This window comes from Cephus cinctus, unplaced genomic scaffold, assembly GCF_000341935.2.
Source record: "Cephus cinctus unplaced genomic scaffold, Ccin1 Ccin1_scaffold0330, whole genome shotgun sequence".
Lineage (NCBI taxonomy): Eukaryota > Metazoa > Arthropoda > Insecta > Hymenoptera > Cephidae > Cephus > Cephus cinctus.
This window is the reverse complement of record NW_014333027.1, coordinates 1,457,560-1,474,555: the sequence shown is the minus strand read 5'-3', so window position 1 is coordinate 1,474,555 and position 16,996 is coordinate 1,457,560. Positions and strand designations below refer to the sequence as shown.

Sequence of the window (16,996 nt, the reverse complement as noted above, 5' to 3'; positions counted from 1 at the left end):
GCGTCTTGATTATATGTAATTACAGATGACGTGAAAAAGCCAGATATATATATATATATACTAAACATTCCATCGAGCGTAAATTCCAAAGTACCTTTTGCATATTTACGTGAAGATCACCGAGTTTCAAAAATGCGAAGGGAACGTTACAAAAATATTTATAATAATAAAATTCTTGGTTTAATTTTTAATCCTTTTTTTCCGTTCATCCAACCCCACCAATTCACGATTCCCACGTTCCGATATGTCTTCCTCTTATTCCACTTTGCTCGGTATCCTTATGCTTTTTTGTTAGAATCGGAACGCGGCTTACACAAGAGTGCGGATCCTCATTGTTGCGACGCGAATGTTATCCGGCAGGATCTTATTGCGCGTCTAGCGTCGTCTAACTACATACACTCTATTTACTTAACAGTAAACAGTTCGTGAGTAACGTTACTTAGTTTTCGACGACGACGCTTGTGTATAGATATATTATGTATAACATGGAGTTAGGTATGTACACTTTTTCTATCCACTTTCCTCGCGATCGGACAGCGTAACGAGAACAGATTTCGGATAAAAATCAAGACCTCAGGTCTACATGGTATCAGTAAGAAATTATTCAAAAGATATCGATAAGCTAAAAAATTTTTCGTATATAACCAAAAATTGCTTTGTAGGTAAGAGGAATTTAATTATGACAAATTTCATAATTATATTTTTATATCGTGGTCGAGCATAACTGAAGCTTCCAATAGGCAATGTCAGGAATAGGTCGAAAAAGATCAATATTTATTCATGGAACTCGATGTGGACCGGATCGATTTGCATACTAATCTCACAAGTAGTGCCATACCGGTTGAATGCCTTTGTGTTGTGTGGATAGATTCGTGGTGTGTGCTTTCGGAAATTCTTTAAACAGATGTGCGTCTACGTGTGAACATATGTGCTGTAGAAATATATGGAATAGGTTAGTCGAAAATTTCTGTTGAGAAATATTGACATTGGACATTGGTCAGGGTTCTTTGATCACGCGACCGTGAATGTAGGCTTCAAAGATTGTCCGACGAACAGTGGCTTCTTATCGAAATAGCTACACGCATACTGTATTTGCATAAAATTCTGTGTCATTCTCATAAAAAAAAAATGTTAATAAAGAATGACATAAAAATTCAAACCAGCCGACACGTGTTCTGCGTGATACATTGGCAAGACAAATTTTAAGACCCGTGGGTGGATTTACAATTTAAAAATGATTTTCGGTCTTTCCAAGTATATTTATTTGCACATAGTAAAAGGGTTATATGTTGTATGATTATGTCTTACCTGATAGGGACCACACCTAAATACACCTTCGAAACTCCCATCGGTACAGAATGTCTGACCTATAAAGAGCAGAGTGCCCCATAGAGTATACGAGGCAGTACGTAGATTCGACGGGGTGCAGGTGCGTACCAAGAAGAAGAGAAAGAAGAAGAGGAAGAAGAAGAAGAGGAGGAGAAGGCGTGGTGAGCGTGGGGCCCCGGGGGTCCTCCGCGCCGTTCGAGGGGGCCCGAACCTGGGAACGGGCTCCAAGACAAGCGTCCACAGCTCTGTGAACGTCTAGAGTACCTTAGTCCGGGTCCGACCGCCTTCACCTCGGCAGTTACTCGCGAACGCTCTTACGCGCACGTAACGCCACCTTTACGGAATCTCACTTCCTCAGAGAAGTGGGCTCAGGTCGGCAAAGAATACTTCTCGTGTAAGGGACGGTGGCGATCTCGGGCCCGAAGTCCCCGATCGGACCGACCTCGCCACGTCGAATGCACGGGTCCCCAAGACGAAAAACTCGCGAAAACTCTCGCCGGGAGCCGCACCTCTGAATTCCACGGCAGGAGACCAACACACCGGACAGCCTGAATTCCAGAAGACACGTACAAGTTCCTTACACGCATACACCGGTGAACAGACCACATAACCTGGGTACATAGAGAGCCAGTAGCCAGTGAGTGTAGACAGACCGTACACAGAGAGACCCTGAGACGTAGTGGGGTAAAAGGTGATATACCTGTGAGAATAGTGGGGGATACTGTAAAGTCGCGTGGTGGGGATTGAAGTGATTAAAGTGGGGATACTCCTTTGGGAATATCATAAGGTTAGGGTGGGGGAAAATGCCCAGAAAGACGGCGGCCATAATGGCTTTAGAAGATCTCCGCTAGGCGGCTACAGCTGCTGCGAAATCGAGTTCCGTGCTGTCGAGCATCGCCGCGACTTTCGCAATAGGTTTTTGCCGTCGCGCGAACGCTACGTTTAAGTGTAATATACAGCTGCGCGAAACTCGCCTTTACGAACTGTCGTGTTCTTCGGTGCGTTTTAGGTAATAACTCGATGAGGATTCTATTGAGGGTGGAGTGCCAGAAAACACGCGAGAGAGTGTCTCGCTGTCTAATTGAGACAGGAGCGTGAGTGCTGTTTTATATTGGAATAGTGAATTGGAAAATCATGAGAGGTGCAGCACAAGACACGGCAACGCCGTACTGCAGATGCAGGGTGCTGTATCTTGGCAGTTCGGTGCCACATGCGAGCAAGGAAGGTCTTCTAGGAGTGCAGGAGCCACTGAGGGAACTTTATCCGGAACAGGGTGCCTTAGGGGCACGGGGGATCGACTCCTGGTTGAGCGTATGGTCAAATGGATTACTTTTGGAGAACGTGGACGAGCACAGGAAGAAAGTCACAAGGTTCTTCCCCATAGACGCACTTCATTATTGTGCTGCCGTGCGACACGTGAAAGGTGGCAGTAGCGGCGATGCAGGTAGCACAAGATTTCTACCCTTGGATTCACCATTTGCACGGACCCCAAGTGCAAATCATCCGCCCCTGTTTGCCGCTGTGCTGCGTAGAACAACGGGAATCAAGGTGCTCGAGTGTCACGCTTTTATCTGCAAGCGTGACATGGCCGCTAATGCCCTGGTCAGATGTTGCTTTCATGCTTACGCCGATAGCAGCTATGCCAAGGGTCTAGATCCTACGAGTACGAATACGAATGGCATGAGCACATCCCAGCCATCTTCTGGTAGCCTATACCATACCTTGGGTGGGTCTAGTACGACCTTGGATAATCCAGGACCCCGATTGGACACTTCTGCGGATGATCTTAGTCTTTACAACGGTGATGAGAATCATAAAGTCTGGGCTAGAGGTAGGGACGAGGTTGACGGTATCTATCAGGAACAGGGTACTCTCCGTAGCACCAAAGGATCCAGACCTCGGCAATTGGTAGCTCCACCACCACCCCCGCCGCCACCACCACCTCCAGTACAACCACTTCTAGAAGAATCAACGTCCAGAAGAAAAGCTAATAAAAAACCGAAAAAACGTAGAGGTCACGAAGAAGCAATGCATCAGATGCACCCTCAGGCTGTTTACACTAATGGCCATGGACATCACACTCTAGGTCATCCGGTCAGACAGCATTATCATCCGCATCAATTACCGCCCAGCAGTCGTTCCGTAGCAGGTACACTCGCCAGACCAGCACCGGTTCTGCTGGTACCTGCCGCGACTTTACCTAGGAAGGCTCATCATCATCCTCATGCTAGGGGCATGAGGCCTATACCGGCTGCTGCCCCTATCGTTCCGATTTACGCACCACTTCCTGTACCACCCCCTACAGCCATGTACCCTCCAGCAGCGGCAGCAGCAACTTATGGCACTACTGGAAATCGGGGTAGACGCCATGCACCCGAACAGGACTCATCCACCTTGGGAGCATCCAGGAGACTCACAGCCTCTCACGCAGACCTCACCGCACCAGAACCGACAGTTCCAGATAGTCCTGAGAACGAGTCACGATTTGGTACAGGAATATATCGTCGTAAGGGTCACCTTAACGAAAGGGCCTTCTCCTACAGTATCCGGGCTGAGCATCGCAGTCGCAGCCACGGGAGCTTAGCATCTCTTGGCTTCAGTGCTCAGAACGGTTCAGCATTGCCTAAGGAAGACAAGAAGGATCGTGAGATTGCGCAACTGGTGGCTGGACTCAACCTAGACGAGGGACAACCGTCAGCTGGACCTTATTCGAGGGGCGTACACCATCAGCAACAACCTCAACCGCTACCCAGGCCCCGGCCGCGTTAAGATTTTGCGTAATCAGATGCGAAACGAGAGTGAACCGTTCGACAGGAAAAAAATGATATATGATTTCTAATTATTAATTGGCTGCTCTTAGGCTAATTAACAATTGTGCGCAGAGCAGCCTTTAATGATATGAGAATTTGGAGACTGTGTCCTTGGGAATCGGAGGGATTTGGGTCAGTACGCCCACCACGAAATTTCTCTGAAAATGATGACTCTCGCGTTACGTGTATTTCATTTATGCTTTATTAACAACGTTGAATATACATCAGGATTATAGATATTGTATAAGCACACACACGGCACAAAATAACTATCACTCGTATAATGTCTTCCTACGAGTACTGGTGTATGACTATGAAATTAGTGTCACATAACACTAGTTCTATCATCACGCCAGGGCCGTAACAATATCGAATTCATAAGTCGTATTACAATATCGAGACCTATTCTTATATGAGTCAGGGATTCGTTTCATTGTTACACCCAAAATTAAGTCAATACGAAAAAATTTAGAGAGACGTTCGTTACGGGAATGCGTCTTCCTGTTCGCTTATATCCCGTAGTTGTTTGTTAGACAAAAAAGTATGCGAAACAAAGAACACTGCGTATTATATATTGTAGTCACTTTTTTTTATTAATGATGGTGACTATAAAGCGATAAATTCTATTCAGCAAAGACAACAATTAAATAATTGAATTTTATGCCGACCATTAACGCGAGTCAAGTCACAGCTGATCATCCTTCGACCATATTCGTTGTTGACTTGTAAGAAGATGCGTCGATTAAATGATGGCATCGCGCGTTTTACACCTACTAACTTTGTTTTGCCAACCGTTAATATATTTGAATTTGATTGCGGCAAAAGGATGCGCTTCTGTCATTTATTAGTCACTTGATTATTTGCGCGGAGTTTTGCGCGTCAAGGTTTTTTCGTAACGTAATCGTGTATTTTTTTTTTCGTAGCTTCTTCCACCTCCCATCTTCCTCGATCATATCATTAGCATTCGACATTCGCGAGACGCTTGAGTCATTCTCCTCGCGTTTACCCGCATCGCAGTTTGCGGATACTGCATGCATTTACGTCAGTTTCCATTGGCGATAGGCAGTCTCCCCGTTTTCAATTTTCTCCATTGCTATGCGAGGGTAATTGTTTAATCTTTTTATTCATTTTTTCTATCGCAATTTTACCAAACGGTAAATTATTATCGACAACATCCGGTTGTACTCTCGTTCCACGAGCAATTAGGAATATTACTTTTTGTACGCTTTAATACACTGTCCACATCCGGTAGAAATGTAAAATTTCGTATATTGCGATTTTAACGAAAAATTCAAAAATGCTAGGACTCTTCTAATGAATATAGTGCGAAATTTCCAGAGTTACGTGGAAATTCAAAAAGTATAGTTCTGAATAAAAAGTGACGCTAAGAAAAGATTATTATTAATCAGAAATTAATTAAAGACCCAGCGACGTGGTGCTATTTCTATCTTCATTTTTTTTTTCTTATCAAATTTCAACGGTGCCTGTTAGCTGACATAAAATCGTCGATGAAATCTTTGTTATCTTTTTAAAAAAAAAAGAAAGATTTTTGAAAAGTGAAAAAGATACCTCGCGCAATCCTGTGCCAAATTCAAACTATCTTTCGAACGTCGAATGGGTCAGAAAAGACGATCGTTCTTCTTTTACTATTAATTATATAAATATAAACAATTTCATATAAATTAAACAAACCTCTCCTGACGTAACAAGCATACCTGCGAATATACGTCACTGGTAATTCGACGGATTCCCATTGGCCGTTTCTTTTTTATAATAAGACTATTATTCCCTATGCATCGATCTAGGGAATAATATTGAATGAAAAAACGTATGCATCCGCCAAACTAGAAAAACTTTCATTCACCAAATAACAATTTCGCATATTTTCACGGCGATTAAAGTAACCTTACCTAAAGACAGTAAGAAAGGAACCTTTCCTACGTATCCCAATACACGTGTGTAATAAATCTGTATAAAACGAAGTCGAAATGTTATACATGCTATATGTCTACCAGGTATATATACATATACATATATTTTATATAACATAACCATACAAAACGTATTTACCAAATAAACGAGTCACGATCGCTCAACGTCATTCCTGGTTTAATTGCCAAGAATGACAGTTGCTAAAACTAGAAAAAGGCAATGGAATCATATATACATTTGTTTTTGAACGTCAATATTTCTCTAACTTATGAACAGTGCGTAGGAGCGCGCACAAGAAATCCTTAACACACGGAACTAAACATGCGTCTACGTATTATTTATACTTTACCCCACGTATTACCCCATTGCATAAAGCTATCGAGATAGATATTACATCCCGTCAAAGGATACTCCTTTCGTTTCGATACTTTTGTAATCCAACGGTGAGGAGATATCCAACTTTCTTTTTTTTTTTCCCCTTTTAATTTATCCACTTCATTCTAGATAATGTCTTTGTGAATAAAAAAACGATCCTTCTCGCGTTGCCAAGGATCGACCTTACGTAAACCGTATAGAGATGCCATAATTTTTCATGCGCGAAAAATACATGTTTTTCGAGAGAAATAAAAACTAAAAAAAAAAAATAAGAATTTCACTGTATCCAAAACGTAAGGTCGATCTCTCGCAATCCTTATCCACCGAATAAGGAACCGTCTGTAGGATATACTTATATTGATAAATATACATACTTGTATGCTGAATTAATATAGAATTGCATTTATGACGTCACTGGTGTCTTCCAGAATTACGTAAAGCACTTTTATGTATGTAATTATAGTTGACCTAAGCGCGAGCGTAATCCACCCGGTTGTAATATCGAATTCACCTTATATGCCGAGGTCACGTGTTTACTCGATGTATACGTAAGTACATATGTGTCTACGCGTTATAGTACTGTACGTCATAATGTAGGTGCGTTATGTCATGCGTCTATTATGTACAGAAAAACGAGCACCGATATATAGGAATGTGCCATCCAGTATGCGAGGAAGATATATAAATACATATTTATGTATTATACATAATGAGAAAGAGAACGAAAGGACGAAGAAAGCAAAGATAAAAGAAAATGAACAGTATAAGAATAACAGAGAGAAAATATGTATGTGAATATATAATACAAGAAAGGCAGGTAATAAAGTTGCATTATGTGTATGAAATATTAATTTTTCTATTTTTTATTTTTATCACCAAACAAAAAGGTCGTTCATTGAAAAATTTGCGATTAAAATTTTACACGACCTTTCGCATAACCACGTGCGACCGTTATTCCAATAAAGTTACTATTCGTTGCAGCAGAAGCCTATTAATTGGTATTGTGGAATTCCCATTGCAATTTGCATGCTCATTTCCTAACGATAAGTTTTGCCCTTCGAGAATAAAATTCTGCTATTACAGTTAGAAGGTCACTTCGTAGTTACAGTTAGCTAGTTGCGGGTGTAGTACTGACATGGAAATTGGGTCAGTCCTGGTATCGCTTTTTAATGAATCCCATTCCAGTTTGCAAAATGACGATCACAATTGATTTACCGGACGAATTGACTTTTCTAACGGGATCTAACGGACTCACGTCTACTCCGAGAGATTTTATAAGGCCCGAAAAAAAAGAGGGACTCATCGAACGCTATCTTCTTGGTGGAAACGTCATTGCAACGTAGCTCTTGGACAGGAGTCACGAAGATAATATTTTCGTGGCATGTAAATTAGCGTGAAACGAACTGTACCTAGTGTTGCCACTGGAATGGAATATTTACAATTCCGTCGATGAAACGGTACAGCCTGCTCGGACGCTTATATCACAATTTTTCTCTATCCTGGACTTCCTGCACTTTCCATTGGTTCAATAATCGCTTCCGTAAACTCAATCAAGCGTCGCATTTATTTTTCGAGCGAATCAGCCTGTATAATTGCTTTACGCAGAACTCATCATAACCATAGTCTCTTGGGAAATTGAGAACAAGTCGGTTAAAGACTCTGTACAGTCTTTATGGCCTGAGTGGAACAAGGAGAGAAATACTCATGGTGGTGGAGAGAGTCTGATAATGAGAGAGCAAAGGAGAGCGAAAGAGAGAGTAGACTGTAGCGTTAAACGGTATACAATTTCTGCAATGTAAAAGATAAAATAATATCTGACTTACGAAAAAATAAAAAATCAACTTGACCATGAATAAATTATCGGAAGAATACTTATTCTTTATGCAGTTAACATAAATATGAAAAATATTTAGAAAAACAATTTTTAATTCAATTACGTCACATCCATTTATAACCCGTAGCTGTAACAGCAGATGTTACCAAGGTAAATTCTTTAGTAACGATCGACGAGCTGTACAACAGATATTCTTCCGGCTCTTCGTAAACGGTCCAGCCAAGGTGGCATCTACCACCTGACGTTGGATATTAAAAATGAACAGTAATCTTATTATTTACAAAATACCTTGTAATTATTATAACACTATTCTCATACAATTTCAAATTAGACTTTGTCAAGATTTATTGTTGTCTAATTTATATCTAAATTATAAATTATACGTGTCAGTAATATATGTATTTTGTTTCATTTGAATTTTGTACCGTAGGATCGAATTAACAGTTGGTAGCTTATCACGTGAGAATAAAATACGTGCATACTATAGACTTATAGGCTACTTATACGTAAAGATTCAGATAACAGTACTCCAACGTCGGTCTCATCGCTATGGTACCGTTAGCAACCAGCAACGAAGCGGTTCTTCGCATCTTCCTCTACGCGTGCCTCCTCTTCGTGGCTCCACCTCCAACATCAGCGCCGGCAAGCGCGCACCCATGGCACCAACCTCTACCACTGCGAGCAGTAGAGGAGAGCCTTGCTCTTCGTAGCGCGGATCTTCCCCTCGAACTTACTTCAGACCAGTCATGGACCACACGCGTCCGTCAAAAGGTGCAAGGATCCCTGGCTCGAACGCCATCTTCATTGGCATCCTTATTCGTAGTGTATACAGTGGATAAACTTCGGAACCATGATTTTTCACGGTATGACAGTTTATTGTGGTGCTTTGTATTTTAAGGTACTTCGTACTAATAATGTTCTCTTGAATTTTTCCGGGTGTGCAATCGAGCCTGTAATGGTACATGGGTAGTGTGAAGTGATCAAAAATTGTTTTATAAATTTTTTTTTCCAATACCGATAAAACCTTTTTTGGATATTGCATAGTATTTCTTTGTGTATTTAATTCCTTTATGGTAGAAAATGGCATGCGGACTGGCTGTGTCAGTTAGCAGGAAGTAATGGGGTCTTGAACTTGGTAATTAATAATGGAATTTTTGACTGTTGCCAATTTGGCTGTTTTTCATAACGGGGATTGAGAAATCCAGAGTTTAGTTAGGATGCAACAAAAGTGCATGTATGAAATTGTATCCTAATTCTTGTACGCGAGAGGGGAAAAAAGAGGATACGAAGGGAACTAGTGAGAGGCGTATAGAGTACGAGAGATACATGGCGAGTGTGTGGCTAGAAAAAGGAGGTGGAAAGGAAAGCCAGGTAATTTCTACCTCGCAACCATTTTCATGGCATGCTCCCATTTCGTTACCGTGAATTTATACGAACCGCGCTAATTGGACTGTCTGGGCGAAGCTAATGAACTTTTATTGGTTGATCTGGTTAATTGCAAACGTCGAATCGTTAACACTCTTTGACTTTTCAATCTTGACCTCTTCTTAGTCATCTCGATACCAAACGAAAATAAATATTAACAATTTTCCAGTAAGGGTAGGAAATCCAAAACGTTAAAAAATGTGGCATGGCAATATTAAAAAAAAAAATTTTTACACTTTAACTATTTTCAATAAAGTTGACCTACTTCTTTTTTGATATATAGTATTTCTCATTCCTTTTTTATATATATGCGCGTTACCTTGATACTCGACATTAATTTATGTGCATGTTGAACGCCGGTACTTCGAATAAGCTTTACACTGTACACGTGTAACATACTATATATGGAATATACGCCAATATCCTTTACAACTATACAAGTGGACTTATGGACAAAAGTATATATATATTCTTATACATACATCACAATATATAAACAGTTATACAACCTGACGAACTGTTAGGTTTGTCTGAATCAGTACTGAGCTTCTCACTATCTTTGGTATTTTTTAAGGTTTCGTGTATTGTCATGCGTTACTTATTGACAGACGTTTAGTAAAATAACGGTACAAGTATGCTTCGCGTTATTGTCCACGAACGTGTAGTACTAACATGAGTACTCGGTCATGGTAAAGATATAACAATGAAATTTGAATAAGATTGATATACAATTTTTTTTCAACGACCAAATTTTTATACATGTTCACAGATCGGAGAGGAGGATCGAGATACGTTATACATAGAAAACCGGAAACCTCACAATTGTTCCTTGGAAAATTTGATACTTCAAAGTGATAAGAAAAACTAGAATTCAAGATGTCCTGTGTTGAGGAAGGTTTTCGTCTTGGCGGTGCACCTTCCGAATGTTCGCTCAAGAGTAAAGCAAGGATAGACGCCCTCTTCGAGGACTCAAAATCAGTCTGGAGCTCCACGCTCGGAGGCTGGTACGCGGCAGTCTCGACAATGGCGTCAACGAATCCCGAAGACATCGGTACCGAGGAACAGAAACGGGTGAACAGCGCAGTTCAAGCAAGAATCGAGGCGATGTTCGCATCCGTAGAAGCGGAGCACGCAGTTCCTGGGGAATCGGCAGCAGCCATTTTATCGGTATGTATAAAACAATACTTTATACTTATATATATAATTTATCATATCAATCAGTATGTTATTATGTCTTTCTTTTTTTAATAGGCACTTAACTTCTAATAAGTGTTAATTGACTTTACAGTGAAATCATATAATTATCATAGATCGTTTATCGGTTCTCCGAGTCTAAAGAGTGGTTCACTTTGTCTAAAGAGTGTTAATTGCAAGGATTTTGTTAATTGTCGCATAGTACAGGATATTCTATTGTACAAAGTTCTAAGGGCGGATGTATCTGTCAGATGTGTACGTAAAAGTTACATTTCACTTATGGTAATTGGATATATCTGTATATATCAAGTGCAACGAATTTACATAGAAAAAGCTAAGATCTTGTAAGCTCTTGGGCTTTTCACCTCGTTTGAATTTTTAATCATCACTTTCATTCCGTGCCTAGTAGATCTGCCAAGCGTGGCCGTTCAGGCTTCTCAAATAATTCGTTCGCGTTGAAAATTCCCCTTCACTGCCACTATGGTATGTGGTATATCTCTATGATTGGTATCGTGGCTATTGAATTTTCCACGAATGTCTCTAATATTCCTTTTTGATGTCTGAGACATTCCAGTAAGCTTCTCCCCTTGATCGAGTTTCATGCAGATTTCCAATACGATTCGACGTAATGTATTCTGAAAGAAGTAATGGATAATATTTCTGACGTTGACCCACTACAGTTTTATTTACAAATTTTTGACTGCTAGTTTATTTTTTATTATTTAAAAAAACTCACTCTCAATTGCTTATATTAGTCATCGTCTAACGTTCCCAGTTTCATTTGAATAAGAATCCTGTACCGTTGGCATCTTAATGAGACATCAGCATTCCGTATGAAAATAGCACAGTCCGCGTTTCATCATGCGAGCCTAACCTGTATTGAATTCTCGATAAAAAAAATATTATTACGGAGAACATGGAATGAAGAAATTTATAAGAGCTTTTATAAATTTTCAGGTAAAGTATATGGGAGCAGCGCCAGTGGGCGGGAGAGTGGCAAGCGTCCGAGGACTTCAGGAGCCTCTTCGTCAGCTCTTGGAACGTCTTGAGGATTCGATAGCAGCTGAATTGGAAGTGTCACGACGTGGTTTGACATTTCGTACTAGTGACAGCAACGAGAAAACGAATCCCTTCCGTAGAATAGCAGTCTGGAGTGCATTGAGGTTGAGGTCCAAGGAGTCAGCCTCGGGTGAACTTCATCACGCCTTCCTGCCCTTGGTTGGAGACGAACAAGGAATTGGATCCAAGGACAAGCACGCCGACCTCTACAGGACCATGCGTGGCCTCAAAGAAGACGTCAATGAATATCCACCGATTTTTGCAGTGGTCATGAGAAGACCGGGTGCCGCCAGAGTTCTAGAGTGTCACGCCTTTGCCTGTCAGGTCGAAGAAGATGCTATTGCTGCTGCGGCGACCCTCTATCGGGCCTTGTTGGCTGATCTGGATGCTAATCGTAGACGACCTAGACAAGCTAATGGTGTTGGTTGTGTCAGCTTAGCCTCGGTTGCTTCTAGTGTGCGTGAACAGAGTCTAGGAATGCCATCAAGAAACTTCAGACAGGCACCACCTAGACCCACTGCTCCACATCCTGTGAGGCCACCGCGTGTGAAGAAAACTTCGATTTCCAGTATCACCGAAGACGAACCATCTAGTTCTGGTCTGGAAGCTCCTAGAAGGAAAAAGAAGATACCTGACGTCAAGGCTGATGACATACTCGAAGGAAGGAGTCGAAGACAATCAGCAGATCTTACCAGTGGCGTCAAACAGATGAGAACTGGTACCAGCTCGGTGGTCGATAAGGAAGAGAAGGAAAATCTGAGGAACAAATTATACGACGTCAGTAAAGACATTTATGGCGAGGTCGATAAGCTCTATGGTAATAATGCGAAAGAAGCTGATTCCAGGAAACTAAACAAGTACGAAAGATTGCCTATAAAGAGATGTGAAGTATGGAATAGCTCTGACCAGGTAGATAGGATAGAGGAAGATAGGAACAGAGAATCAAAAACAAAACAAATCAATGAGATTTATATGAAGAATCAAGGATCTTATGATCTCACGAGGATCTCACGTAGCAAGAGTAACCTCGCGCTGGAAACTTATTCCACGAAGAAACCAGGCACTAAACTTTACGATAGAAAAGAGGAAGCTAACGTTCGCCTTAATAGTCGCCAGAGTGGTATTTACGATCAGGAGGAACTCACAAGAAGGAATCATCAAGGGGCACGACATCATGATGACGCGGACAAGATATACAGTATTAACCAGGAAGACGTGTCCTTTCCAAAAAATTCTGAAATTTACAGCAGTCGTTCGACTAATGGAGTTTCCCAAAAATCCAATAAAAGTCGACCAAGTTCATCTATGGATTTTCACCCCAGAGAGAAAATAACAAAACAGAATGTGGAAGCTGCACGAAGCCAGGAAGATCTCTATGGGCAAAAGAGACTCAGTAGAATATCGACTATGGACAAACACGTAAGAAATACAAGGAGCGAGTGTAACGATACCAAAATGGTAGAATACTCACAGCCAAGAGCAAGAAAAACTAGTAGAGCTGGCAGTGAGCCACCTAGATGCAGATCCGAAGAAGCTACTAGAATGATAGAGGAGAATAAGTTAAAGAGGGCTCAGAGTGATCTTGACGTGGACAGGGGTGATCTCATGACAAGGGTTGAATTGCCACGAAGGGGTAGCTTCCTTAATACTGGAAATACCAGAAGACCCAATAATATAACAGGTGGTACGCCATTGGGATTTACTGAACTGTTTGATGAATTTCGAAATCAAGAAGGACTCACTAGTGTTGATGATATTTTGGCAGCCATCATAGGCAAGTGTATTTTTAACAGAATCAATGCTTTAATACTAAATATTAATATTAAAATACTAAATATTATGTTTAACGGTCGCTATCAAATTCTCAATGAATGTCAAATTTTTGTCCTATAATTTACGGCTATATTTGAATATCGATGACCTCAAAGGGTTTGCTAAAGAATATTTATTTCTTCGGAATAATTCTCATAGTCGGGGAATCCGGTTCTCCTCGACCTTGTCTCTAGACGTTTGACTACATTCTATCGTACGCGTGGTCCTACGATAATCGAATGATAGCGAGACCCAAAACGTTGAGCCAAAATTTATCTTCGTAGTAAATGTTTTTTAAGAGAGTGTGATTAATGAATTTAGAAAGTCCGTTATTCGAGAATCAATGTTACTTCTAATTATTTATTTATTTTTAAAACCGAATACGAATTGTGAATTGTAATTATACGCTGACCGGAACCCTGAGGCACCAAGATGACCCATTTATATTTTCTTTTACTTTAATTGTCAGTGAAACTGACATCCAATCATTGATCGGGTATTGTATGTATACTCATCTTTTTTTATATTTTTAATATCGACTGACGCTTTGGACCTTTCTCTAACTTCTCCATAACCTCCTTACGTCTGTTGTACTCCATGAAAGCTGACCGAAATTATGCGTAAATATGTTTTCGCTATTCTTTACGAGATTTCATTCATACGGTACGACTAACCATACCAAAATATTTAATTTGTGTTATAAGATACGCAATAATACTAAATAGTAAATCCCGTTATATGTTTATAAGGTCAAAATTCTCATATTTCGCAATTAAAGAATTTCTAATTTCTCTCTCTCTCTCTCTCTCTCTCTCTCTCTCTCTCTCTCTCTTTAATTCATAGTCACCATTAACATATGTAAATACATTCATATAGCAGAGCGTCATTGTCTGTCGACCATGATTTCCGTTATCCACGCGTCTTAATTTATTATTAAAGTAAAAAAATCAGAAACTGTTTTATTTCGATATCGCAATATCGCGTCGCTTTCATTACTCTGACATTTTATTAGTGAACATGATAAAAACGGTCATTCGATAGTTATACGACTATTCCAGATATAAGTTGATTTAACCTAAAGAGTATATTCAGCAGGTGGTCTTGTTGGCTGGCGTTGTTCGTCCGTAAAAGTTAATTTCCTTCTAATAACCCGATGCATTGTTAAATAGAGTGTGCATAATGTTTATAAGATGTTAAGATAACGTTGAAAAATTATATTACTCAATATGGGCTACCGTTAATGAAATACCTAAACTTACTTACCAATATATTTTTTAACTTTTTTTTCAGATCCTGAAGGTATGTCCTTCAATGATTTGAAACCACTCTACAAGGAATTCCTGCTGAAACTAGCAGCAACTTTGACCCAGGATGAATTATACCAGAGATCAGCGAGCATAATGAGGCGTAGAAGACGACCTCAAAGACGACGCTCTACCAGACGTTCTTGCCTTCTGGGACGTGCGATCAAGAGATCGGTATCGAGATTAAAGGGCGGACCCACAGAATTTACTTCTGTTATATTTCCCGCGAGAAGACTGAATGATAGTTTCGGCAGCAGCTCATCGTGCGACGCCAAAAATAACCACAGGAATCGTGTCCTAGGAAGTAGACTAGGCAGAAGACGATCGTCGTGGAGAAGGATGAAGGCTGGCATAGGACAAACTACGTCAGAGGATAGCGATACGTGTAGGTTGCGATATGAAAATTAATGAATTAAATTATTAGGATGTATGTGTATATAAATGGTTGTAATGTATTTTAATTTATTGTCCAGGTAAGAGACTCGGTCGAGGTGTTGCTGCGAATAGGAGTAGCAGTGGGTACGTCAGCTGTAGCGAGTGTAGTTACGACTCAGAGTCTTGTACTTGCGTGTCAGCTGATAAATGTTACTGTTCCTTGTCGAGGAGGATACCAGTGCCTCCTGCGCCAGGAAACACAACGGTTTGCGCCTGCGACACGGACAGCTGCTCTGAGAGCAACAAGTGTTACTGTGCTAGAAGTTCTGCTCAACCCAGTATCCTGGAGCAGCTTCGACAGAGAGGCATTGTACCTTCAGAAAGTACACTTAGTAGAGGTGGTAGTCCTGAGAGAGTTAAAACTTCTAAAACGAATAGAAGTCTTGCATCCTCCAGGAGTCTAGAGTTCCTAAAGGTACGTCTTAATCTATCAGTAAATTAAAGTCGTTTCAATTGGATGGATTGTATAAAATTAATTTTACAGGTCCGACCATCACCAACTCCTGGAAGTTCAGATAATCTTGCATTGGATTATGACTTGTTTAGTCCTGGTAAAGCTTCACAGAAATCATCAAGTAGCGAGAAGGTTCTTGTTGTTAGTGCTAGGGATCCTCAGGGTAGGTTAGTGTATGTAGGAGGTGCTGAAAGAGCCAAGAGACCTTCCCTAAATGGTTCTAATAGATCAGTTGGACATCACGAAGCTCTTTCGATAAAGAAAAGTGCAGAGATTGCTGCAGTCTTTGGACTAAACTCTGGCATGAGTTGCAGACGAGCTGGTAGCATTTCCAGTGTCAGAAGTTCAATAAGTCTAGAAGCTGGTTTAGGATATTTACCTTGACAAAGGTATCACAGCTTTCAATACAACTATATTAATTTAGAATTACTTTAGTCTTAAAGTCAATCCTCGTGCAATGCAATATATTGTTTATTGAAACAAAAATATACCGTAATGCACGTGTTACAAAGATCATTGTAGTGATCTAGTTATGTATTAATTTTTAACTCAAATTTTGTTGTTGACTTGACAAAGCTTGCCATTACTTGATTAAGTATTAAGAGGCATTAAGAAGCAAGGAATTACAATTAGGATAACATTACTTTAAGAGGTAACTTATTGATATGTATTCATCACTAGAGTCTAAAATTGTGTCAAACAATTTGTTTCCTTATCTTTGGCTGAAGGCATTCACAATATCGATTAAAGATGCAGAACTTTAGTAGAAACGTCATTACCTTGACGAAGCGCTATTCTCTGTGTATCTAAGATCTGTAGCCAAAAATGTAGTGAAGATTTCGTTTGTTTGTCAGTATTTGATACTCATAGATCATTCATTTTATTGCCTGATTTTATTACATGCATATTAATGACTCTCCTACTACACTGGACCTGATAGCTTAATAAATGAAATATACTAGGGGCAGTGCAATATTTACGGGCCGCTATGCAAAAGGCTTTGTAAAAATAAAGCTTTATAATTTAAGTGACG

At 40.3% G+C, this 16,996-nt stretch overlaps 2 protein-coding genes across 2 annotated transcripts; both read left to right on the top strand.

The window, feature by feature from the left end:
• The first annotated feature begins 1,278 nt into the window (after positions 1-1,278).
• LOC107266944 lies at positions 1,279-7,297 on the top strand. Its single transcript, XM_015738014.2, has one exon. The coding sequence runs from the start codon at positions 2,464-2,466 to the stop codon at positions 4,096-4,098; it is 1,635 nt and encodes a 544-aa protein (XP_015593500.1). The 5' UTR covers positions 1,279-2,463; the 3' UTR covers positions 4,099-7,297.
• A 1,509-nt stretch (positions 7,298-8,806) lies between these two features.
• LOC107266956 lies at positions 8,807-16,995 on the top strand. The gene is made up of 6 exons (XM_015738040.2): positions 8,807-9,143; positions 10,475-10,872; positions 11,857-13,732; positions 15,061-15,459; positions 15,548-15,924; positions 15,994-16,995. Exons 2-6 carry the CDS (start codon positions 10,582-10,584, stop codon positions 16,345-16,347), a joined length of 3,297 nt encoding a protein of 1,098 aa, XP_015593526.1. The 5' UTR covers positions 8,807-9,143; positions 10,475-10,581; the 3' UTR covers positions 16,348-16,995.
• Position 16,996: the final 1 nt, after the last annotated feature.

What these genes read in the sequence shown, in the direction of transcription:
- LOC107266944 (XM_015738014.2), top strand. Translation starts at nt 2,464, where the DNA reads ATGAGAGGTGCAGCACAAGACACGGCAACGCCGTACTGCAGATGCAGG.
- LOC107266956 (XM_015738040.2), top strand. Translation starts at nt 10,582, where the DNA reads ATGTCCTGTGTTGAGGAAGGTTTTCGTCTTGGCGGTGCACCTTCCGAA. An exon ending in GTCAGAGGATAGCGATACGT is followed by an intron (nt 15,460 to 15,547) that starts GTAGGTTGCGAT and finishes TTTATTGTCCAG; the next exon opens with GTAAGAGACTCGGTCGAGGT. An exon ending in GGAGTCTAGAGTTCCTAAAG is followed by an intron (nt 15,925 to 15,993) that starts GTACGTCTTAAT and finishes TTAATTTTACAG; the next exon opens with GTCCGACCATCACCAACTCC.